Source organism: Musa acuminata, chromosome BXJ2-9 (genome assembly GCF_036884655.1).
Source record: "Musa acuminata AAA Group cultivar baxijiao chromosome BXJ2-9, Cavendish_Baxijiao_AAA, whole genome shotgun sequence".
NCBI lineage: Eukaryota > Viridiplantae > Streptophyta > Magnoliopsida > Zingiberales > Musaceae > Musa > Musa acuminata.
In genome coordinates this window covers 2,684,148-2,710,226 of record NC_088346.1, presented here as the reverse complement: position 1 = coordinate 2,710,226, position 26,079 = coordinate 2,684,148, and the positions used below count along the sequence as shown (strand labels likewise).

Sequence of the window (26,079 nt, the reverse complement as noted above, 5' to 3'; positions counted from 1 at the left end):
GTTATAGTATTCTTCAACATGGTTATAGTGTTTTCGAGAAATTATCAAAAACACTATAACTCTATCACAAAACACTACAATAGAAGAAAATGAATCCAAAGAATGTCAAAAAAATATTTATCAATCATTATATTAATTATGATGACGACAATTAAAACACTTGAAACAACGAAGTATGTACTAAGCTCGAACGATTCCATTTCTTTTCCTCGATGCCAACTCGGTTGCTAACTCACTTCAATGCGCCGCCGCCTTTTGACTCCGTTTCCTACCGCTGTGGGAAACACTTAAGCCCGTCATGCGCTACCTGTTACAAAGTGTGGCCTGCTGTAAAGATTTAGAGGTGTTCATGGGAAGAACATGGAAGTGCGAGCAGTCCCAAAGACAGTCTCTCCTCACCATTAATGGAATTCCCATGGTGCTGAGTTGCTCATTGTTTAGCACCGAAGCTTTTACTGAACTCGCCTCTGACTTCGTACAGCACCGCTTGCCAATACTGCTGCTCTCAGACACCCAATTTAAGCCGAGTGATTCGGCGTAAGAATGATGAAGTTTGAGGATCTCCCGATGGATAAGCAAGACGGTCATCAGAAGAGACTCGGGTTAGAGGAAGAGGTAAGATCGGATTGCCGACTCCTCGTGATGTACGAGCTATTGTTTTCGGTTTAGCACGGATGAGGAACGGTGTGATCGAGCTGCAGGTGGCCGAGCTGCAAGACGAACTGGAGAAGGAACAGAAGCTCAACCAGATCCTGCAGTGTGCGCTTCATGGCCCGTACGTTTGCCATTCGTGCGTCTCCTCGTTGGTTCCTCTTCAGGTATCAGGAAACCAAGTTAATTCTGGGCCTTCTCCCTGTAAAGATCGTCATCGATCGGATGAATCGGCAGGTACAGGTCCTTCTTGCGGAACTAGCGATGGTGGAAGAGGAAATCATCACCCTGGAGCGGAAGATCGAGGACTTGAAGATGTGCATTTATCAGGAGAGGAAGCAGAAGAAGGAGAGGAGCTTTCGGCCGGCGCAGCAGCATCAATGGTGGCAGCGACAACAGAGACACTTTCTATGTGGTTTTGGAGGCCGAAGAGAGATCGAAAAGCTCCAACAGCTACCAGGATTGCAGCACGAAGACACAACAGGTGATTCCTCATGCGAGCATTGCTACGACTTATTGGCCTCTTGCGATCACCAAATTGCACGTAGCAGATGATGAAACTGAGAGATCAAGGAGATGCGGTGAGCCAAACCGGGAGTCGAGCCATCACACTAGGCAATGGTGCGGAGACGAAGAGGCCTTTCCTGACACACCAAACCAAGTCTCGGAGGAACTAATCAGGGCTCTGCTCAGCATCTTTCACACGCTGAGCCAGAGATCAGGTCAACTCGACTGTGAACCGCAGAACTCTGCGAAGCTTCACATCTCCTGCATGAGGTCAAACAGCTTGGTGGGCAGGTCCTCACACTGCCAGACGTCGACCTCTTCCTCAAAGGGCACATCACCTGAGGCTGATGGCACAGGGAGGGACATGGGATCGAATCAGAAGCTTGTCAACGTCACGCAAGCTTCCTTGGACATGAGTCGTCTCTCCCTGTGCATTCCAACCATCGGAAAACTGAGGTGAGTTCATGGATAAAGCAGCAGATCGCATCAGTGTCTCACAGATGCATCTTGGGAAAGTTCGTATTGTTCGGAGTGATGACTTCAACAAGGCTAATCATACACTGCTATATATTTCATCATGACTGACTACAGTAAATGCATATGTTTCAGGGCAGTGATACACAAACTCTCTGCTATTAATCCAAGTTTTTTGACTTACAAGCAGAAGCTTGCATTCTGGATCAACATCTACAACGCTTGCATAATGCATGTACAGTAAGCAGCTTCTCAAAAGCATATAGAGGAAATAAAGAAGCAGAAAATGTTTGATGTGTTTAATGATTGCAGGCATTTCTACAGCATGGTCTTCCGCCCTCACCCGAAAAGCTGCTTGCACTGTTAAACAAGGTAAAATGTGCCTCGATAAGCTCCATGTTTCTAATCTTTAACCTATGGTAGAATTAATGGGAATTGCACATTGATGATCTTTAGGCGACGATAAATGTCGGAGGTGTTGTTCTTAATGCTCTGGCTATTGAGCACTTCCTCCTGAGGCATTCTTTTGAGAGTGAATCTGTGAGTGAGATGTAGCAACGCCAATTCATCATAATTTCCATCCTTTTTTGTCATTGATTTACTGATAAATTGCCTGTTTACCTCAAAGGAAGCCATGAACGAGAAGGAAGGACTTCTAAGGCATGCCTATGGCCTTGGGTACCCTGAACCCAATGTGACGTTTGCTCTCTGTAGAGGCAGCTGGTCTTCACCTGCAGTAAGTATTCATCTACTGGGCAGAAGAACCAAGTATGGTTCTAAATCACTTTTTGAGTTGTCATAGTCCAATCTAAACTGATTGCCGAAAACATGGGGATGGATGGTTGCAGTTGAGAGTCTACACAGCAGAGGATGTGGTGAATGAACTGGAAAGAGCTAAGATTGAGTACCTGGAGACCTCGGTGAGCATCACTAGCAAGAAGAAGATCATTGTGCCCAAACTTCTGCACTGGCACATGAGGGACTTTGCAGATGGCATGGACTCACTTCTGGAGTGGATCTACAGCCAGCTCCCCAGGTCTGGATCTCTGAAGAGGTTGCTCAAGGAATGTTTGAGCAGAGATCCAAGGATTCCTTTGGCTAAAATGGTGGTAGTACAGCCATACAGAGCTGAATTCAGATACTTGTTGCCATCTCAAGAGGCTGCTCACTTCCTGCAATTCTTTTGAGTTGTTCTCTTTTTTTCTTTAGGACAATGAGTTCATGAAAGACCTGAAGAATGATTAGAAACTGGGATCGCTCTTTGCCTGAAGAATCACCGAGCAGCTCACTGAATCAGTGTCGTAAACTAAGCGTATGGAAACAACCAGTTTATGCTCGTCGTGAGAGCATAAGAGACACTGATGTCCTTCGTGCGTGCATGTATGCATGTGTACGAAGCAATATACGTTCGGAGACGTAGTAGCACACAAGTTTCTTTGGTCGACCTCGTTCTGTTCTAATCCAATGACGATCCGCTATGTCCTTTCTTCCTCTTCCCTTCCGACGAGTCCAAATCGCGCGCCGCCCTGTTATAGGATGTTCTGGTCTCCGGCCAATACCATTGCATGTGCATCAGCTCCCTTCTGGGTTCAACCACGACCCTCGCGTGAAGTGGGAGGAGACGCGGGGGCCGCGATCGCATCCACGAACCACCCCACTGGCCTTCCTTCTACCTTCCCGTTGGACTGTCGTTGCCTGCGTAAAGCAGAGAGGGGCGACCAATGGAGCAGAGGGCGATGATCGACGGAGAAAAAATACTCTGAATTTTTGCTTAGATGATCTGAAAAAAACACCTAAAGTTATAAGCATTTGTCGAGAATTCACCCAAGAATAAATTTGTTGAATCTCGGATTTTGATGATAAAATCAATTGATGGGTTATTTGATCTAATCCATATTATTGAGTTAAGTGTGCAGGATTAACTACGATAACCAGAAAACACAAAGCGAGAATACCGGAGTCAAGTTCGATGGACGTTTAAGAGTCCGAAGAATCGTCGGAGATGCTGCCAGAACCAACCGAGAAGAAATCGGGAACCTGTCGGAATTTTCGGAAGTTCGCCGAAGAGATCGTCGGAGGTTCACGGAGATCACCGAGAAGGCTCGGCTACTCATTAAAGTCATCACAAGTTCGGGAGCTTGGTAGAAGCCCGTCGGCAGAAAGTTCGTCGGAAAGCTCGCCAGAACAAGACTCGACGTTCGCGGTTGAAAATTTGCTTAGGATGTGTTTTGGTTATGTAGTCCACTTGTAATTAGGATTAGGATTAAGAGATAATCCTATATCCTGGTTAGGGGCCAACTGGGCCCAAAGTCAGAGTTGGTTTAGGCTAAAAATTAAGCTAAACCAGCGAACTAGAGAGCCAAGATTGAAGCCCAACTAGTGGCTGAAAACACTGTAGTCGGGCTGAAAACACTGTAGGCGGTGGCACCGCCTAACTGGGCGGTGACACCTCCTTGGCTGGGCGGTTGCACCGTCCAGCACCCGAGCGCTGGGCGGTGGCACCGCCTGGCTGGGCGGTGGAACCGCCAGCACCGGGAACCCTAAGAGAATTCAAATTTTGGAGCCCAAAATTTGAATCCTCTTGAGGCCTATAAATACCCCTCAAATCTCAGCTGAGGTTACAACTTTTGAGAAGCATTTTGATTGAGAGAAAAGTCTTAGAAAGTCTTAGCAAGTCTTGTTTTCAATTTGCTAGAGAGTTCTCCTCCTTCTTTCTTATTGAAAATTTGTAAGAGGTTGAGCTGCTTGTAAAAGGTTGTAAGAGGGGTGTTTACCCTTCCATTTCAAGAGACTTGCTAGTGGAAGGTGGGAGCCTCATCGAAGAGGGGCCTCGCAAGTGGAGTAGGTCATTTGACCGAACCACTCTAAAAATCGGCGTAATCTCTGGTTTGCTTTTTATTATTGTCATTTACATTACTGCAAATCTTCTTACTGCTTTAGTTCCTTATTACTCTTGCTGCGCAACTTTAAGAATACGCCTTCAAGTTAAATTTCTCAAGTTTCGTTCTTAACGTACGAAAGATTTTATTAAAATCGAAGTTTTAATCCGCTGCACTAATTCACCCCCCCCTCTTAGTGCCGCTCCGATCCTAACAAGTGGTATCAGAGCAAGGTTATCTCTCATATTTGGTTTAATACCCAAGAGAGATGACTTACTCCGGCATGCAAGAGGGCCATTCTATTGCACGACCACCTTTGTTTAATGGGTCGGATTACACATATTGGAAGACTCGCATGAGAATCTTCCTCATTTCTATGGACTTTGAGCTTTGGTCTATTGTCGAGAATGGATTTCAAAAATCTTCTCTTCCGATGAGCGAATGGGATGAATCGGAGAAGAAGGTTTTTGCTTTAAATGCAAAGGCTATGAATGCCTTGTTTTGTGCACTAGACAAAAACGAATTTAATCGTGTTTCAATGTGTGATTCGGCTTTTGATATTTGGAGAACTCTTGAGGTCACTCATGAAGGCACTAGCCGAGTGAAAGAGTCCAAAATCAACATCCTTGTGCATTCTTACGAACTTTTCCGAATGAAACCAAGTGAGTCCATCGGAGACATGTACACCCGGTTTACGGATGTCATCAATGGACTCAAAGCTCTTGGTAAAGATTTTACTAACTTTGAACTAGTAACTAAAATCTTAAGATCCCTCCCTAAAAGTTGGGATCCAAAAGTTACGGCCATTCAAGAGGCCAAAGACCTTAAAGCATTCCCTCTTGAAGAACTCATTGGGTCTCTAATGACCTACGAAATGACATGTCAAGCTCATGACGAGCTCGAGAACCCCCTTCCAAAGAACAGGAAGGATATGGCACTCAAATCACAAGAAGACCACTTGAAAGGAACATCAAGTGATGAGGACAGTGACAATGACATTACACTTTTGACTCAAAAATTTAAAAAATATTTAAGAAAGAACAGATTTAAAAATAATACAAAAAATAAATTTGAACAAAAGAAGGACCAAGTGATTTGCTATGAATGCAAAAAACCGGGACACTATAAGAACGATTGTCCTAAAGCCAAAAAGAGAACATCAAAGAAGAAGGCATTCAAGGCAACGTGGGATGATTCAAGCGCATCCGAAGAAGAGGAGTCCAACACCGAGCAAGTTGCTCATTACGCGCTAATGGCGTTAGGAGAAGAGGTATGTGATTTATTTAATGAAGATTTATCTTTTGAAGAACTATCTATCGCTTTTCATGAATTATTTGATAAATGTAGAACTGTTAGCAAGAAGTTAAGTATCTTAAAGAAAGAGCATGCTTTGCTACAAGATAAGTTTGATAGTCTTCAAACTCCTCCATGCTCTAAGTGTGAGCACTTAGAAGCAATAAAAAATGAAAATTTGCTTCTTAAGGAAACCTTAAACAAGTTTAAGGTTGGTAGCAAAGGATTAGATATGATCCTTGCACACAAGGGTCACATCGTAAATAGAAATGGAATTGGATTTGTAAAAGGATTACATCAAAATCCTACCACTTTCATAAAAGGACCTACATTACATGTTTCCTCTTATATGAAATGCAACTTTTGTTGCAAATCCGGACATATTGCCTACAAATGCCCATTTAGGAAGATTAGTTCACAAAAATTAATATGGGTTCCTAAAGGAACTATAAAGAATTCAATCATAAATAACAAAGTTAGTGGGTCAATTTTTGAGGCACCCAAAATCAAATGGGTACCTAAAAATCATCCTCTTTTGTAGACAAACCCACAAGCTAGGAGCAAGAGATGGTATCTCGATAGTGGATGCTCAAGACATATGACTGGAGATCCATCTCATTTCTCTATGCTCACTAGCAAAGAAGAAGGGTACGTTACCTTCGGAGACAACAACAAGGGCAAAATCATTGGCAAGGGAACTATTGGTAACAAATTTAATTTTTCCATTGATGATGTCTTACTAGTTGATGGATTGAAACATAATCTCTTGAGTATTAGTCAACTATGCGATAAAGGTTACATCGTTAGATTTGAATCAAATATGTGCATTATTGAAAAACCAAATCATAACATGACTATGATTGCTTTAAAACAAAATAATGTCTATACCATCAATCTTGATGAACTAAGTAATGAAATGTGCTTCTCCGTCGTAAATGATGATGCTTGGCTTTGGCATAAGAGATTAGGCCATGCAAGCATGAAAACAATATCTAAGATCTCATCTCAAGAATTAGTACGAGGAATTCCAAATTTAAAGTTTATTAAGGACAAAGTATGCGATGCATGTCAACTAGGCAAACAAATAAAAACAAGCTTCAAACCAAAAAATCAAATTAGCACTACTAGACCATTACAATTGATCCATTTGGACTTATTTGGACCAATTGATACAACAAGTCTAGGTGGAAGCAAATATGCTTTTGTGATTGTGGATGACTACTCTAGATACACTTGGACCTATTTCTTAGCTCACAAAAGTGATTGCTTCAAGTGTTTCTCTAAATTTTGTAAACTCACTCAAAACGAAAAAGGCCTCATGATTTCATCAATTCGGAGTGATCACGGTGGTGAATTCCAAAACCGTGACTTTCTAAATTTTTGCGAAAGTAATGGGTACAATCACAACTTCTCAACTCCAAGAAATCCTCAACAAAATGGAGTAGTTGAAAGAAAAAATAGAAACCTACAAGAAATGGCAAGAACTATGTTGAATGAACAAAGTTTACCTAAGTACTTTTGGGCCGAAGCCGTAAATACGGCTTGCTACATCATGAATAGAGTCCTAATAAGACCATCCTTATCCAAAACTCCCTATGAATTATGGAATAACAAAAAACCAAACATCTCCTATTTTAAAGTTTTTGGTTGTAAATGCTTTATTTTAAATGAAAGGGATGCTTTAGGAAAATTTGATGCTAAAACCGATGAAGGCATCTTTCTTGGTTACTCTTCCGTTTCTAAAGCTTTTCGGGTTTTTAATAAAAGAACTTTAGTAATTGAAGAGTCTATTCATGTAGTTTTTAATGAAATTTCCGATTTAAAGAAAAATGATTTTGATGATGATCTTGGTTTTGATAATTTGAATTTAAATGAACCCTCTCCTCAAAATAGCCATTTGAATGCATCTTCTTCCGAAATTTCTTTACCAAAAGAATGGAAGTATGTAGATGCTCATCCAAAAGAGCAAATTATAGGAGATACATCAAAAGGGGTTCAAACTCGTTCTTCTTTCAAAAATTTCTGTGCTAACGCCGCTTTCCTTTCTCAAATTGAACCTAAATGCATTGACGAAGCCTTAAAAGATGATTTTTGGATCATTGCAATGCAAGAAGAATTGAACCAATTTGAGAGGAATGAGGTATGGAAGCTTGTTCCTAGACCAAGTGACCACTTAGTCATAGGTACTAAGTGGGTCTTTAGAAACAAGCAAGACGAAAATGGTATCGTGGTTAGAAACAAGGCTAGATTAGTGGCCAAAGGTTTCAACCAAGAAGAAGGTATCGATTACGAAGAAACCTTCGCTCCCGTGGCTCGATTAGAAGCCATAAGGATGCTCCTTGCCTATGCTAGTAGTAATAATTTTAAACTATTTCAAATGGATGTTAAAAGTGCTTTCTTGAATGGTTTTATTTCCGAAGAAGTATTTGTCGAACAACCTCCCGGATTTGAAAATTCTCTTCTTCCTAATCATGTATTCAAATTGACTAAAGCTCTCTATGGCTTAAAACAAGCTCCTAGAGCTTGGTATGAAAGGCTTAGTTCCTTTCTTGTTTTAAATAATTTTACCAAAGGCAAGGTTGATACTACATTGTTTATTAAACATTTTGAAAATAATTTTCTTATTGTGCAAATTTATGTTGACGATATTGTGTTTGGCTCTTCGGATGAATCACTATGTGAATCATTTGCCAAATGTATGAGTCTTGAATTTGAAATGAGTTTAATGGGTGAATTAACTTTCTTTTTGGGATTACAAATCAAACAACTTAGTGATGGTATATTTCTTAACCAATCCAAATATACATTAGAATTGTTAAAACGATTTAACATGGATAATTCAAAAGCAATAAACACCCCTATAAGTACTGCGACTAAGTTAGATATGGATGAAAATGGTGAAAGTTTCGATCAAAAAACATATAGGGGAATGATAGGTAGTCTACTCTACCTCACTGCGACTAGACCGGATATTATGTTTAGTGTAGGACTTTGCGCTAGGTTTCAATCTAATCCTAAATTATCTCATCTCAAAAGTGTTAAAAGAATATTTAGGTATCTTAAAGGAACTCCAAATTTAGGATTATGGTATCCAAAATCTGAAAATTTTGATTTAATAGCCTATGCGGATGCCGATTTTGGCGGATGCAGAATAGATAGAAAAAGTACATCCGGAACATGCCAATTTTTAGGACATGCACTTGTTTCTTGGACTTCCAAGAAACAAAATTCAGTTGCACTATCTACGGCAGAAGCCGAATACATAGCTGCAAGTGCATGTTGTGCACAAGTCATTTGGATGAAAAATACATTAGAAGACTATGGAATTCACTTTAAAAATATTCCCATAAAATGTGATAATACTAGTGCCATATGTCTTACTAAAAATCCAATTCAGCATTCTAGAACTAAGCACATCGACATTAGGCATCATTTCATACGCGATCATGTCCTTAACAATAATATTGTTCTAGAATTCATTGACACAAAGCATCAATTAGCGGATATATTCACAAAAGCCTTGAATGAAGACCAATTTGAATTCATTAGAAGGGAATTAGGTATGTTAAATTGTCCCTAAACAATAAACTTTTTTGATTGGATTTTCCGTAAAGTTTTTCATCTTCTTTCCATCTCTCATTCTCCTTCAAATTCCATATGACATGTTGTGAAATCTCGAAATCGACTTTGATGACTTGATTATGAATTTCAAGTTAGCGATTTGATTTAAATAAGTTTTATCTAAATCATAATCTTGATCTTGCAAAATTGGAATCACAAATAATATCTTTTGGCATTCATGAATTGATACTTACAAATATGAAAGTATTGGCATTCATGACTTGAATTTGATTGAATGCTTAAATTAATCATTCTCCTATGTTTCAAAAATTCTTTAAATGCCTTATGTGATGATTAAAAAGTAATGTTGAGATTTTCATGAATTTGACGATTTGAATGAGTTTGTATTCGAATTATGATCTTGACTTCGTGAAATTACTACTTGAATTTTTTTTTTTATCCCAATCTCTCTCTTATACATCTACAATTTCTGTTATTCATAGGAAGAAGAGATTAGATAATATGAATGCATGCTGAATTTTCCTCTAAAATGAACTCTGCGTAAATATTTTTGCATACTTAATTTTCAATGATAAAATCGTTGTATGACAAAATATGTGCTTCAAGTCTCATTTTCCTTTTTGTTGATGACAAAGGGGGAGAAAAGTGATGACTTATATCATTCTTAATAGCATGACAAAATATGAATTGCAAAATCCTTGAGAAAAGTGATCGATCGATGATTATCTTATATGCCTTGCAAAATCCTTGAAAATATCGTAAGATTGATTGATCATATTGAATGCATGTCTAAAATGTATAATCATGCAATTCAAGTTGAAAATCTTTATCTCTTGTCATAGTAAAATTTGTCTCTTATCTTTCGACTTAAAAAAGATTTTCATCAAAGTTTCGCATTTACATTATGCTTAATGAGAATAACGATAAGTTCTACGGTTAGAGCTTATGGTTTATACTTGAATTCAATGATGAAATTCAAGTGTTTTATCCTCTCATAATATGGCATATAGATAGGGGGAGTTACGTTTAACTCCGTCATCAATTGATTGTCATCATCAAAAAGGGGGAGATTGTTGAATCTCGGATTTTGATGATAAAATCAATTGATGGGTTATTTGATCTAATCCATATTATTGAGTTAAGTGTGCAGGATTAACTACGATAACCAGAAAACACAAAGCGAGAATACCGGAGTCAAGTTCGATGGACGTTTAAGAGTCCGAAGAATCGTCGGAGATGCTGCCAGAACCAACCGAGAAGAAATCGGGAACCTGTCGGAATTTTCGGAAGTTCGCCGAAGAGATCGTCGGAGGTTCACGGAGATCACCGAGAAGGCTCGGCTACTCATTAAAGTCATCACAAGTTCGGGAGCTTGGTAGAAGCCCGTCGGCAGAAAGTTCGTCGGAAAGCTCGCCAGAACAAGACTCGACGTTCGCGGTTGAAAATTTGCTTAGGATGTGTTTTGGTTATGTAGTCCACTTGTAATTAGGATTAGGATTAAGAGATAATCCTATATCCTGGTTAGGGGCCAACTGGGCCCAAAGTCAGAGTTGGTTTAGGCTAAAAATTAAGCTAAACCAGCGAACTAGAGAGCCAAGATTGAAGCCCAACTAGTGGCTGAAAACACTGTAGTCGGGCTGAAAACACTGTAGGCGGTGGCACCGCCTAACTGGGCGGTGACACCTCCTTGGCTGGGCGGTTGCACCGTCCAGCACCCGAGCGCTGGGCGGTGGCACCGCCTGGCTGGGCGGTGGAACCGCCAGCACCGGGAACCCTAAGAGAATTCAAATTTTGGAGCCCAAAATTTGAATCCTCTTGAGGCCTATAAATACCCCTCAAATCTCAGCTGAGGTTACAACTTTTGAGAAGCATTTTGATTGAGAGAAAAGTCTTAGAAAGTCTTAGCAAGTCTTGTTTTCAATTTGCTAGAGAGTTCTCCTCCTTCTTTCTTATTGAAAATTTGTAAGAGGTTGAGCTGCTTGTAAAAGGTTGTAAGAGGGGTGTTTACCCTTCCATTTCAAGAGACTTGCTAGTGGAAGGTGGGAGCCTCATCGAAGAGGGGCCTCGCAAGTGGAGTAGGTCATTTGACCGAACCACTCTAAAAATCGGCGTAATCTCTGGTTTGCTTTTTATTATTGTCATTTACATTACTGCAAATCTTCTTACTGCTTTAGTTCCTTATTACTCTTGCTGCGCAACTTTAAGAATACGCCTTCAAGTTAAATTTCTCAAGTTTCGTTCTTAACGTACGAAAGATTTTATTAAAATCGAAGTTTTAATCCGCTGCACTAATTCACCCCCCCCTCTTAGTGCCGCTCCGATCCTAACAAGTGGTATCAGAGCAAGGTTATCTCTCATATTTGGTTTAATACCCAAGAGAGATGGCTTACTCCGGCATGCAAGAGGGCCATTCTATTGCACGACCACCTTTGTTTAATGGGTCGGATTACACATATTGGAAGACTCGCATGAGAATCTTCCTCATTTCTATGGACTTTGAGCTTTGGTCTATTGTCGAGAATGGATTTCAAAAATCTTCTCTTCCGATGAGCGAATGGGATGAATCGGAGAAGAAGGTTTTTGCTTTAAATGCAAAGGCTATGAATGCCTTGTTTTGTGCACTAGACAAAAACGAATTTAATCGTGTTTCAATGTGTGATTCGGCTTTTGATATTTGGAGAACTCTTGAGGTCACTCATGAAGGCACTAGCCGAGTGAAAGAGTCCAAAATCAACATCCTTGTGCATTCTTACGAACTTTTCCGAATGAAACCAAGTGAGTCCATCGGAGACATGTACACCCGGTTTACGGATGTCATCAATGGACTCAAAGCTCTTGGTAAAGATTTTACTAACTTTGAACTAGTAACTAAAATCTTAAGATCCCTCCCTAAAAGTTGGGATCCAAAAGTTACGGCCATTCAAGAGGCCAAAGACCTTAAAGCATTCCCTCTTGAAGAACTCATTGGGTCTCTAATGACCTACGAAATGACATGTCAAGCTCATGACGAGCTCGAGAACCCCCTTCCAAAGAACAGGAAGGATATGGCACTCAAATCACAAGAAGACCACTTGAAAGGAACATCAAGTGATGAGGACAGTGACAATGACATTACACTTTTGACTCAAAAATTTAAAAAATATTTAAGAAAGAACAGATTTAAAAATAATACAAAAAATAAATTTGAACAAAAGAAGGACCAAGTGATTTGCTATGAATGCAAAAAACCGGGACACTATAAGAACGATTGTCCTAAAGCCAAAAAGAGAACATCAAAGAAGAAGGCATTCAAGGCAACGTGGGATGATTCAAGCGCATCCGAAGAAGAGGAGTCCAACACCGAGCAAGTTGCTCATTACGCGCTAATGGCGTTAGGAGAAGAGGTATGTGATTTATTTAATGAAGATTTATCTTTTGAAGAACTATCTATCGCTTTTCATGAATTATTTGATAAATGTAGAACTGTTAGCAAGAAGTTAAGTATCTTAAAGAAAGAGCATGCTTTGCTACAAGATAAGTTTGATAGTCTTCAAACTCCTCCATGCTCTAAGTGTGAGCACTTAGAAGCAATAAAAAATGAAAATTTGCTTCTTAAGGAAACCTTAAACAAGTTTAAGGTTGGTAGCAAAGGATTAGATATGATCCTTGCACACAAGGGTCACATCGTAAATAGAAATGGAATTGGATTTGTAAAAGGATTACATCAAAATCCTACCACTTTCATAAAAGGACCTACATTACATGTTTCCTCTTATATGAAATGCAACTTTTGTTGCAAATCCGGACATATTGCCTACAAATGCCCATTTAGGAAGATTAGTTCACAAAAATTAATATGGGTTCCTAAAGGAACTATAAAGAATTCAATCATAAATAACAAAGTTAGTGGGTCAATTTTTGAGGCACCCAAAATCAAATGGGTACCTAAAAATCATCCTCTTTTGTAGACAAACCCACAAGCTAGGAGCAAGAGATGGTATCTCGATAGTGGATGCTCAAGACATATGACTGGAGATCCATCTCATTTCTCTATGCTCACTAGCAAAGAAGAAGGGTACGTTACCTTCGGAGACAACAACAAGGGCAAAATCATTGGCAAGGGAACTATTGGTAACAAATTTAATTTTTCCATTGATGATGTCTTACTAGTTGATGGATTGAAACATAATCTCTTGAGTATTAGTCAACTATGCGATAAAGGTTACATCGTTAGATTTGAATCAAATATGTGCATTATTGAAAAACCAAATCATAACATGACTATGATTGCTTTAAAACAAAATAATGTCTATACCATCAATCTTGATGAACTAAGTAATGAAATGTGCTTCTCCGTCGTAAATGATGATGCTTGGCTTTGGCATAAGAGATTAGGCCATGCAAGCATGAAAACAATATCTAAGATCTCATCTCAAGAATTAGTACGAGGAATTCCAAATTTAAAGTTTATTAAGGACAAAGTATGCGATGCATGTCAACTAGGCAAACAAATAAAAACAAGCTTCAAACCAAAAAATCAAATTAGCACTACTAGACCATTACAATTGATCCATTTGGACTTATTTGGACCAATTGATACAACAAGTCTAGGTGGAAGCAAATATGCTTTTGTGATTGTGGATGACTACTCTAGATACACTTGGACCTATTTCTTAGCTCACAAAAGTGATTGCTTCAAGTGTTTCTCTAAATTTTGTAAACTCACTCAAAACGAAAAAGGCCTCATGATTTCATCAATTCGGAGTGATCACGGTGGTGAATTCCAAAACCGTGACTTTCTAAATTTTTGCGAAAGTAATGGGTACAATCACAACTTCTCAACTCCAAGAAATCCTCAACAAAATGGAGTAGTTGAAAGAAAAAATAGAAACCTACAAGAAATGGCAAGAACTATGTTGAATGAACAAAGTTTACCTAAGTACTTTTGGGCCGAAGCCGTAAATACGGCTTGCTACATCATGAATAGAGTCCTAATAAGACCATCCTTATCCAAAACTCCCTATGAATTATGGAATAACAAAAAACCAAACATCTCCTATTTTAAAGTTTTTGGTTGTAAATGCTTTATTTTAAATGAAAGGGATGCTTTAGGAAAATTTGATGCTAAAACCGATGAAGGCATCTTTCTTGGTTACTCTTCCGTTTCTAAAGCTTTTCGGGTTTTTAATAAAAGAACTTTAGTAATTGAAGAGTCTATTCATGTAGTTTTTAATGAAATTTCCGATTTAAAGAAAAATGATTTTGATGATGATCTTGGTTTTGATAATTTGAATTTAAATGAACCCTCTCCTCAAAATAGCCATTTGAATGCATCTTCTTCCGAAATTTCTTTACCAAAAGAATGGAAGTATGTAGATGCTCATCCAAAAGAGCAAATTATAGGAGATACATCAAAAGGGGTTCAAACTCGTTCTTCTTTCAAAAATTTCTGTGCTAACGCCGCTTTCCTTTCTCAAATTGAACCTAAATGCATTGACGAAGCCTTAAAAGATGATTTTTGGATCATTGCAATGCAAGAAGAATTGAACCAATTTGAGAGGAATGAGGTATGGAAGCTTGTTCCTAGACCAAGTGACCACTTAGTCATAGGTACTAAGTGGGTCTTTAGAAACAAGCAAGACGAAAATGGTATCGTGGTTAGAAACAAGGCTAGATTAGTGGCCAAAGGTTTCAACCAAGAAGAAGGTATCGATTACGAAGAAACCTTCGCTCCCGTGGCTCGATTAGAAGCCATAAGGATGCTCCTTGCCTATGCTAGTAGTAATAATTTTAAACTATTTCAAATGGATGTTAAAAGTGCTTTCTTGAATGGTTTTATTTCCGAAGAAGTATTTGTCGAACAACCTCCCGGATTTGAAAATTCTCTTCTTCCTAATCATGTATTCAAATTGACTAAAGCTCTCTATGGCTTAAAACAAGCTCCTAGAGCTTGGTATGAAAGGCTTAGTTCCTTTCTTGTTTTAAATAATTTTACCAAAGGCAAGGTTGATACTACATTGTTTATTAAACATTTTGAAAATAATTTTCTTATTGTGCAAATTTATGTTGACGATATTGTGTTTGGCTCTTCGGATGAATCACTATGTGAATCATTTGCCAAATGTATGAGTCTTGAATTTGAAATGAGTTTAATGGGTGAATTAACTTTCTTTTTGGGATTACAAATCAAACAACTTAGTGATGGTATATTTCTTAACCAATCCAAATATACATTAGAATTGTTAAAACGATTTAACATGGATAATTCAAAAGCAATAAACACCCCTATAAGTACTGCGACTAAGTTAGATATGGATGAAAATGGTGAAAGTTTCGATCAAAAAACATATAGGGGAATGATAGGTAGTCTACTCTACCTCACTGCGACTAGACCGGATATTATGTTTAGTGTAGGACTTTGCGCTAGGTTTCAATCTAATCCTAAATTATCTCATCTCAAAAGTGTTAAAAGAATATTTAGGTATCTTAAAGGAACTCCAAATTTAGGATTATGGTATCCAAAATCTGAAAATTTTGATTTAATAGCCTATGCGGATGCCGATTTTGGCGGATGCAGAATAGATAGAAAAAGTACATCCGGAACATGCCAATTTTTAGGACATGCACTTGTTTCTTGGACTTCCAAGAAACAAAATTCAGTTGCACTATCTACGGCAGAAGCCGAATACATAGCTGCAAGTGCATGTTGTGCACAAGTCATTTGGATGAAAAATACATTAGAAGACTATGGAATTCACTTTAAAAATATTCCCATAAAATGTGATAATACTAGTGCCATATGTCTTACTAAAAATCCAATTCAGCATTCTAGAACTAAGCACATCGACATTAGGCATCATTTCATACGCGATCATGTCCTTAACAATAATATTGTTCTAGAATTCATTGACACAAAGCATCAATTAGCGGATATATTCACAAAAGCCTTGAATGAAGACCAATTTGAATTCATTAGAAGGGAATTAGGTATGTTAAATTGTCCCTAAACAATAAACTTTTTTGATTGGATTTTCCGTAAAGTTTTTCATCTTCTTTCCATCTCTCATTCTCCTTCAAATTCCATATGACATGTTGTGAAATCTCGAAATCGACTTTGATGACTTGATTATGAATTTCAAGTTAGCGATTTGATTTAAATAAGTTTTATCTAAATCATAATCTTGATCTTGCAAAATTGGAATCACAAATAATATCTTTTGGCATTCATGAATTGATACTTACAAATATGAAAGTATTGGCATTCATGACTTGAATTTGATTGAATGCTTAAATTAATCATTCTCCTATGTTTCAAAAATTCTTTAAATGCCTTATGTGATGATTAAAAAGTAATGTTGAGATTTTCATGAATTTGACGATTTGAATGAGTTTGTATTCGAATTATGATCTTGACTTCGTGAAATTACTACTTGAATTTTTTTTTTTATCCCAATCTCTCTCTTATACATCTACAATTTCTGTTATTCATAGGAAGAAGAGATTAGATAATATGAATGCATGCTGAATTTTCCTCTAAAATGAACTCTGCGTAAATATTTTTGCATACTTAATTTTCAATGATAAAATCGTTGTATGACAAAATATGTGCTTCAAGTCTCATTTTCCTTTTTGTTGATGACAAAGGGGGAGAAAAGTGATGACTTATATCATTCTTAATAGCATGACAAAATATGAATTGCAAAATCCTTGAGAAAAGTGATCGATCGATGATTATCTTATATGCCTTGCAAAATCCTTGAAAATATCGTAAGATTGATTGATCATATTGAATGCATGTCTAAAATGTATAATCATGCAATTCAAGTTGAAAATCTTTATCTCTTGTCATAGTAAAATTTGTCTCTTATCTTTCGACTTAAAAAAGATTTTCATCAAAGTTTCGCATTTACATTATGCTTAATGAGAATAACGATAAGTTCTACGGTTAGAGCTTATGGTTTATACTTGAATTCAATGATGAAATTCAAGTGTTTTATCCTCTCATAATATGGCATATAGATAGGGGGAGTTACGTTTAACTCCGTCATCAATTGATTGTCATCATCAAAAAGGGGGAGATTGTTGAATCTCGGATTTTGATGATAAAATCAATTGATGGGTTATTTGATCTAATCCATATTATTGAGTTAAGTGTGCAGGATTAACTACGATAACCAGAAAACACAAAGCGAGAATACCGGAGTCAAGTTCGATGGACGTTTAAGAGTCCGAAGAATCGTCGGAGATGCTGCCAGAACCAACCGAGAAGAAATCGGGAACCTGTCGGAATTTTCGGAAGTTCGCCGAAGAGATCGTCGGAGGTTCACGGAGATCACCGAGAAGGCTCGGCTACTCATTAAAGTCATCACAAGTTCGGGAGCTTGGTAGAAGCCCGTCGGCAGAAAGTTCGTCGGAAAGCTCGCCAGAACAAGACTCGACGTTCGCGGTTGAAAATTTGCTTAGGATGTGTTTTGGTTATGTAGTCCACTTGTAATTAGGATTAGGATTAAGAGATAATCCTATATCCTGGTTAGGGGCCAACTGGGCCCAAAGTCAGAGTTGGTTTAGGCTAAAAATTAAGCTAAACCAGCGAACTAGAGAGCCAAGATTGAAGCCCAACTAGTGGCTGAAAACACTGTAGTCGGGCTGAAAACACTGTAGGCGGTGGCACCGCCTAACTGGGCGGTGACACCTCCTTGGCTGGGCGGTTGCACCGTCCAGCACCCGAGCGCTGGGCGGTGGCACCGCCTGGCTGGGCGGTGGAACCGCCAGCACCGGGAACCCTAAGAGAATTCAAATTTTGGAGCCCAAAATTTGAATCCTCTTGAGGCCTATAAATACCCCTCAAATCTCAGCTGAGGTTACAACTTTTGAGAAGCATTTTGATTGAGAGAAAAGTCTTAGAAAGTCTTAGCAAGTCTTGTTTTCAATTTGCTAGAGAGTTCTCCTCCTTCTTTCTTATTGAAAATTTGTAAGAGGTTGAGCTGCTTGTAAAAGGTTGTAAGAGGGGTGTTTACCCTTCCATTTCAAGAGACTTGCTAGTGGAAGGTGGGAGCCTCATCGAAGAGGGGCCTCGCAAGTGGAGTAGGTCATTTGACCGAACCACTCTAAAAATCGGCGTAATCTCTGGTTTGCTTTTTATTATTGTCATTTACATTACTGCAAATCTTCTTACTGCTTTAGTTCCTTATTACTCTTGCTGCGCAACTTTAAGAATACGCCTTCAAATTAAATTTCTCAAGTTTCGTTCTTAACGTACGAAAGATTTTATTAAAATCGAAGTTTTAATCCGCTGCACTAATTCACCCCCCCCTCTTAGTGCCGCTCCGATCCTAACAAAATTGACCTAAATCCGAGGAAAAAAAATATCCTTCTTAATTTTGTGTATGATTATGATCAGCATGTCAACTGTTAGTGACGGCTGCTTATTCCATTCATATTTTTCCTCTCAAACGCCAAACAAAGCACTTTCTCTTCATCATAGAGGGGAGAGAAACTCCTCGCCCCCAAAATAATGGTGTGAGAGAATTAACATATATTTTTATTATTATTACACATACTAATTGGTTATTCCTGGTGACTTTTTACATGGATCAAATCCGGTCTTCCCCTCTTTCTTGAAGCAAAGAGATGGCTGTTCTTGGGTCAGAGGAGTAGGCAAGGCTCTGCTGCAGGTGGCTTGGCATGGAGCTTGGCCTGCTGCTGAGACCAGAAGGCTTGGGCGGAGAGGACGCGGTCCAAGAGCTCCTGGGGGACGGGCTCTCCCCTCCTCTGCTGGGGGGAAATCCTGGCCGTGTGCACCAGCGTCTTCCACTTATCCTGCAGTAACAACAACAGAGATATCATGAATCATCAAGTGGCATATGGAACAAGAACAAGTGACGATGACATCCTGTCCTGCACGCAAAACCCAACAAGAACAATCATTAAACAAGTCTTCCTAGTTTCGGTGGTGCTGAGGGAAACGAGATGGTATCAGCTGAAGCACCCCAAGATCATTTTCAAGATGTCCTAATTCTGCAGCAAAGATCGCAACATTCCTAAACCGGTAAAGGAAACAGGATGGTACTGACCGAAGAGGACCCGTTCTGTATGAAGAAAATGACTCGAGCGACCCACAAGAACTAATAGCTGGCGTTTGCATTGGAAGACTGGTCTTCTTGGGATGATATGGACTCCATAATTCATTTGATGGTTCAGAAGATCAAGCATGCAAATATCAGCACAGTGTGGAAATTATCATACTGACAGATTGAATACCTTAAGATCAACATATGTCCGGTGCTTTGCGCTGTCAAAGGCCCGAAGTTTGACATCACGCCACCTGGGGAATAGGATGGATATGTACATGTGAGAAATGGGATGACCTGCAGCAATCTATCATCAGATTATTTGGAAGAAAATGCGATCGGCAAAAAGAGAACCTTCCAGTTCCGAGCTTTTCAACTGCCTGGACCAGTGCTTCCACTTCGGCAACAGAGAAGGGTCTCCTAATTCGTCGCTGAACATGCTCAGGATGCCTTGGCTTGCGGAGTGGAACAACAGCAAGTGCCTCTATGCTCACTGGTGGAAGAGCAACCAGCGCTAGTTTGTCTGCTGGTGTTTGATCAAGCGATGATGCATCAGTTGGGGAGTGAATTGGCTCATGATCACTCACTGGCGATGAGGTTAGTACAGCTTGTGGAGTGGAATCAGTGGCCTCCTGGTCTATAGAAAGGGCTCCAGGAGGAATCCTAAAAACACAAACAATAGCACTCAGTTTTGACTGGTTTCGATGAATAATTCTGAAAATGAACGTTAAACAGTTTGGATAACTTTTTTTATCAAGATTAGATACTTCTGCAGTAGAATCATTGAATCAGTTTAATAATACAGATGATCCATTAGATCATGATAGAAGTGGCACATGTTACTCCTGGAGAAATATGTTAATCAAATCCACCAACTAATTAGGTCACGATATAAGCAGGCATATTATCATTGAATTACTCCCAGCAGAATTGATGACCATAACAAGGAATTTTATACACCTAAAACATCCTATAAAACTCTCCAAACTTGTCGAGAATTGTTAATATGGGGAAAAAAATGTACAAAATGATTCACTGTAGGGGGAGATGTGTGGTATCCAGATACCTTGCTAGTGGTTCAACGGCATCATCAAGACACAGGAAATGGGGACCTCTTAAACTTGTAAGTGGTGGTGGGGTTTGTGTCAGGCTGGGCTCCAATGTAAAGCCTAAGTTATCCAGTTTATCACTACAAGAAATCCCAGTCTGTCGTAGAGTCTTGTTGTCGTCCCTAACCTTCTTTCCTTGAAGAAGAACACCAATACTCATTCCACCTTGAAGAAAAGCAGTCACAGCCTCCATTACTGTTTGCTGCATAAGAATTAACAAGTAATGCCTCACATATCAGAGAATTTGTAGTGTATATCTAATAAAACTACATTTATTCAAGAGATCAACATGGGAAAAAAGAAAACCAAATCCACCTTCCATTTAACTAATAACTGCAACTAAAATAATATGAATACTGATGTCAAGTTATGATGCAGATATAGGATTAACATTAAGATCAAACATCACAATAGGATCGAACTAACAATTTTTGACGTGTTAGTACTATGCAGCTTAACAATCTATAAACAATACGTCATCACTCATTGGAGGTCAAGTCCATTAATCTTTGTGAATGAAAAGTTCCTATGGGTGCATGGAACTTGCAACCAACCAGAATAACATACCTTCAAAGAACCAACTGTAGCAGTTTCAGGAATCTCAATGAAAAGTTCTGGCACCATAAAAGACTTGATCCGGAGTTTCACTGAATAAGAAACACAATCAGCTCCTCACGACATAACATTTCCGGATATAAATGAAAATTGATATGGTCAATAAATTAGTACGTATCAGTATCCCATTTACCCAGTCAAATTACAAGATCACCTGAGTTGTAAGATGAACTTTGCTCTGCTTGGGAGGGTGATGCATCGTTTGCTGCAAAAAGCAAATATGATTGGTTGGAATTCTAGCACCTAAAGGGTGGTCAAGAAATATGGATGGTCAGAGATGTAACAAACTGTCAAGAACAGCTGTGCGTGGATCATGTGCTTCTGTGCCAATGCCACCCATTTCACACAGATTAGGAATATCCCCACTATACATTCCTCCATTAGATGCTGACACCAAGCAACGTTCAAACAGCTTCCTTCTCTTGCAGTAGCTCCTCTGCGTTCTTTGGCGAGTATAATAAATTTTCTTGCCATGTAAACTACGCTTTTTTTCTGTATCTGTTAAGGAAACATAATTAAATCTATTCAAAATGGAAAATCATTTAACAAATAAGAATCAGCTATAATGTCAACCATTGCTGTATTACTAAAAATTCAGTTTGGCATACCCAAGCAAAGAGCTTAATCATGCATACATACCATAATCAGAAATATGACTGTACTTCAATATATTTGGAGCTGCTCTCCAGTACTTCAATGTGGAAAGCTTCCTTACTCGGTGGTTCCCTATACACCGTGGCCTGCAGGCCTTATTAGTAATGGTACTAAGGTGAGTGCACCCGGAAGAGTTATCGTCATCATCTCTATCTACAACATGTTCCATGCCACTTTCTTGCTTTGGCAAGGAACTATTACTAGGAAGATAATTCCAGCAAACTGGAACTTCAGTACTGCTGTCAGAGCTAACTAAAGCAGGAGGCTTGGTGTCCAAATCCATCGAATCCTCCATGCCGTATATACCCACAGCATTGATATCTAACCCATTACCGGGCATTTGGTTTTCAGATTCCTGGAATCCTGTCAGGCCATCTCCTTCAACTTCTGGGGAAGCAGGAAGGTTTGTTTCAGTGCCACATCTGCCAGCGACAGCATAAGCAGCAGAATAACTAATATCAACCCTGTTATTTAAGGTCTTCGATTCCCGGGCAATAGCATCTAATATGTCATACTTGACCAAGAGAGAAGCAGGTCCTGAATCTTTTGGTCTCAAAATATGCAAATGTTCCGTTGAGCCACAAGAAATCTGTCTTTTAGTAGCAACTTCAGGGCCTAAAACAGTATCGTTACAGCTATGCTGATCAAAAGGTTCAGTTTTGAGTGGCTCTTTTTGGCACAGGTGGTCCGGTTTAACTGAAGCCTTTGACGTATTAGTAGTGCCCGATGCTCCATCAATGCATTGTGGAGAGGGAGCACAGTTCTCCCTTTCTGATAGCAGTTCCCCTGCTACTGTAGCAAGCAAATCAATCGCACACAACTGCTTGTTCTCGACCTTCCTTCTAGCTGAACGCTTTCTCTATAAATGATTGTCGAGTCACAAACTGTGAAGAACCAACAGAAACAAATTGAGAATTAAGACACTTACTACCTTGGCTGATTTTGGAAAGTATAGCATTGCAGGAACCTGGCAGCCACTGAACCCATAATCCAACCTCTTCTGCAACATCATATCTCATGGAGTCATTTCGTTAAGAAGCCTCTCACATGCCAGCAAAAGTCACCATTGAATCAACAATTGGTCTTCAAAACTGAAATCCAAGAAATCTGACCACATCACGTTCCATTGCTTAAACCTGTGAATGAAAGCAAGAGGGAATCGCCACATTATTATTGTTCAAAAAATTTGCTTCGAGACGCATAACAAAACCCCTGAGGTCTACACCAATACTAATAATCAAAGATCGAACATTTCAACTAAATTCTGCAAGCACATGACGGCATGAGAGGTAAAACTGCATATTGCAAATCGGACAAATTCAAGAAATTAAATTGTCAATTTCCTACCGGAGTAAAAAATAATAAATAATTAAATAAAAACAACATGCGTTGTGAGTGATTAGAACAGGAAGTCTCAGATGGAGCACTAAAGTACGAGAAATGATGCCCATATCTTAGAATCTTTACAAAAAAATAAAAAAAAAATCTCTCGATAAGATTGTTCAAGGGGACTAATAAAATGATCTTCAATTCTTTTGCTGAAGAGAGACATTCTAACGACATAATTATATACGGTATATTGTTACGCGAAAAACGTGTTGCCATAAAAAAATGACTTTCAAGAATATCCAACTATATCAATGAAGCACAAAGTTGTAAGAACTAATCGGCTTATCAAAAGAGAATTGGAAACGAAAACAGGTGCGGAAAACGTGTTTCGAGTATCGCCAAACTCAAAGCCACGAGTTCTGACATCAAGAATTAAGATCAGATGCAGATCAAAGATCTTACCTTTATTCAACTTGGCACGATCTTAAGATTAAACCATATTCTAAGGGATACATACTAAGTTGAATAATTGAGGCATCTTCCTATATTTCCTGCAAGAAAAGGGGAATAAAAAAAGAAACGTTTTTTTTCCAATCCCAGGAAAGCGAAGTTCATACGAAACCCTGTAACGAAGGGAGAGACTGTTAAACCTGCACAGGGATGCGTGCGCCTCAAGAAACTCGTGTTCTAACTCAAAAATCCCCACAAACATACGTAACACCGAAATCATGGCCTAATCTTCCAGATGAATTGCTTAGGCAACAGATCGGTTCGAACATAATTTAACAGAATTGGGACGAAATCGCCGGAATTTTGCAGAAACAAAGACCCCGTGAGCTCCTCCAGCAAGAGAAATCCCAAGGAATCACGAAAGGGGTACCCGAAAAGGGATCGAACTCCAACCGATCGTCAAAATAAATCGACGAATACAAAAAACCCCCAGAAATCAGTGAAAATTCGCCAAAAATCGGACCTTCTAGCCCCATCCGAGGAAGTCCGCCTGGAAACGGAGCAGAATCCTCCAAGAAGGCGATCCGGGGACAAATCCGCTTCCAAGTCTCAAAATCCCCCTCCGATCGTTGGAAGAGCTTCAGAATTCCCGCTAATTCTCCGTCTGAAGGAAATCCGCGTCCCTGGATCAACAAGTTCCAGATCTCAAACGCAAACAGAATTCAAGATCCGCTCCATTTCCCAATTAATTCCACTTTTACAAGAAAAAAAAATTTAACTTCTTTCTGAAGAAAAGATTTATCCTCCTCTCTCTCTCTCTCTCTCTCTCTCTCCAAACCCCACAAGAAGAATTGGAGACACCGAGATCGCCAAAACCCCTCAAAACCACCCTTTTTTCTCCCTAAAACCCCATCTTTTATACTTCTAACCCGCCCACCGGCGCATCCGGTATTCCCCACCTCCTGTAGCCGGTCACCCCTACGTCCGCTTGACCGTTTCCTCCCCCTCCCTTACCTGCCCACTGATTCCTTACGCGTGTCTCTAATCCCACCAACCGACGGTCGAGCATTTTTCACTGGCTATAAAACCAGACTTATATTAAAAGATGCCTAAGCACAATTGTGATTAGCTAACCATTTGGAGTGCTTTGTTGGTTGCTGAATTAAAATGTTCCGAATTGGAGGGGTCATTTAGATGAAGAATTGCCACGTGGGAATCAACGATGCCACGTGGAAAAGGGCAGAACTCCACTGGGAGGTTGGTGTTTGGATGCTGTTATCCGGTTGGGTGGGTTGTTGATTTCATCCACAATAAATAAATAACTAAATGAAAAATGGGGAGGATAATGTTATTACTTTCTTTTTTAGAAGGGGTGTGACGGGGCGTTGCTTTCGCCGTTTGGAGGTGGAATGACGCCGTGAAGGTTTTCGGGGTCACGTGGCGGGCCAGACAGCCACGAGAGTTAACGGCGTCGGGTCTGGTGGGGGGATAAGGATGGGGTGGGTGGCGTGTGTGGCTGGGAGAACGCCCGGGGTTTATTGTGACCGGGAGTCCGTTGACGGCTTCCGTGACGGTAGGCCGCTTGCACCCACGGTCTCACCGGTTAAACCGACACGTGTGGGGTTACGCGTGTTCTCTCTTTGATGGATCAAAAGTGCTGCAACCGGCAGTTGTCTCCGTCTTTTCCGATGACCCCTTTGTCCGACGCTCGAAGTGTAGCGGTGAGTTTATCGATGGATGACTCGAGTGCAAATGTGACGCAGAAAAGCTGCTCAGGTGGACACAAAATCACCCCTGTGAAGTTTCAAGGGTGAAATTGCTTCTCAGTCACTTAGCTTTGTCGCTTCACGTGTAGGTGTGGACATGAGGTTAGAGAGAGGGACAACAGAAGAAGGTCTACTTCCGACACTACTGCCTAGTGGATGCATACTCCATGACGTGAATTGCGACCTAGGAGGATGCACTTAAATCCATGAGTATTGGTAATACCTTCTGCTTGCACCGTAATAGAAAGCGACCATTAAGCAACAGCACAGAAGGTGGCACGACGACTGTCGCATGGTGGTTGCAGAGCGGTGGACATCTGATGGGGGCGAGACATCAATTTCACGGGATGGTCGACGTGAGATGACAATGGGGTGAAGCAGCTTGTGGTGGGCTCCAAGAAGCTCGTTCTGCTTTGAAGCGTAGGCTGCTTATAGCGCTCCGAAATAGTCCCAACATCATCGTACATAAAAATGAAAGGAGGAAGAACCAGGGCTCAGGTGCCGTTCTACGCGCACAGTAAACGGGCACACCTGTGGTGGGAGTGTCGGCCGCCTTCGGTGTGTTCTTCGGAATGTGGAGTGACAGAAAGATGGATCAGATCGAGTTTTAAAGAACAGCCGCCAACCGTCGACGATTGGATGTGGAAAATGTTTCCGTGCCGGTGGCCCCACCGCGGCCTCCAATCGCAAGGCACGCCAAAAAGTGGACTAGCAGAGAGAG

General features: G+C 39.9%; 2 protein-coding genes across 4 annotated transcripts; one reads left to right on the top strand and one right to left on the bottom strand.

The window, feature by feature from the left end:
• The first annotated feature begins 338 nt into the window (after window positions 1-338).
• On the top strand, window positions 339-2,819 carry LOC135623973 (uncharacterized). The gene is made up of 9 exons (XM_065127445.1): window positions 339-615; window positions 702-818; window positions 889-1,135; window positions 1,203-1,614; window positions 1,768-1,867; window positions 1,945-2,004; window positions 2,089-2,172; window positions 2,261-2,368; window positions 2,481-2,819. The coding sequence occupies exons 1-9, from the start codon at window positions 544-546 to the stop codon at window positions 2,817-2,819; spliced, it is 1,539 nt and encodes a 512-aa protein (XP_064983517.1). The 5' UTR covers window positions 339-543.
• A 16,066-nt stretch (window positions 2,820-18,885) lies between these two features.
• LOC135622459 (telomere repeat-binding protein 2-like) lies at window positions 18,886-24,463 on the bottom strand. 3 transcript variants are annotated; one of them, XM_065124334.1, is made up of 11 exons: window positions 23,793-24,463; window positions 23,605-23,693; window positions 22,745-22,949; window positions 21,799-22,672; window positions 21,448-21,657; window positions 21,314-21,364; window positions 21,112-21,191; window positions 20,502-20,746; window positions 19,790-20,098; window positions 19,626-19,689; window positions 18,886-19,184 (listed from the first exon to the last, which is right to left on the bottom strand). In XM_065124334.1, exons 3-11 carry the CDS (start codon window positions 22,823-22,825, stop codon window positions 19,011-19,013), a joined length of 2,088 nt encoding a protein of 695 aa, XP_064980406.1. In that variant the 5' UTR covers window positions 22,826-22,949; window positions 23,605-23,693; window positions 23,793-24,463; the 3' UTR covers window positions 18,886-19,010. The 3 variants fall into 3 exon arrangements, with proteins under 3 accessions (XP_064980406.1, XP_064980407.1, XP_064980405.1); XM_065124335.1 differs by lacking the exon at window positions 23,605-23,693 and having other exon boundaries at window positions 24,116-24,463; XM_065124333.1 differs by lacking the exon at window positions 23,793-24,463 and having other exon boundaries at window positions 23,605-23,726.
• Between the last annotated feature and the right edge of the window lie 1,616 nt (window positions 24,464-26,079).

What these genes read in the sequence shown, in the direction of transcription:
- LOC135623973 (XM_065127445.1), top strand. Translation starts at nt 544, where the DNA reads ATGATGAAGTTTGAGGATCTCCCGATGGATAAGCAAGACGGTCATCAG. An exon ending in CCAACCATCGGAAAACTGAG is followed by an intron (nt 1,615 to 1,767) that starts GTGAGTTCATGG and finishes CATATGTTTCAG; the next exon opens with GGCAGTGATACACAAACTCT. An exon ending in GCAGCTGGTCTTCACCTGCA is followed by an intron (nt 2,369 to 2,480) that starts GTAAGTATTCAT and finishes GGATGGTTGCAG; the next exon opens with TTGAGAGTCTACACAGCAGA.
- LOC135622459 (XM_065124334.1), bottom strand. Translation starts at nt 22,825, where the DNA reads ATGATGTTGCAGAAGAGGTTGGATTATGGGTTCAGTGGCTGCCAGGTT. An exon ending in CTACAGTTGGTTCTTTGAAG is followed by an intron (nt 20,747 to 21,111) that starts GTATGTTATTCT and finishes ATTCTTATGCAG; the next exon opens with CAAACAGTAATGGAGGCTGT. An exon ending in GAAAAGCTCGGAACTGGAAG is followed by an intron (nt 19,690 to 19,789) that starts GTTCTCTTTTTG and finishes CCTATTCCCCAG; the next exon opens with GTGGCGTGATGTCAAACTTC.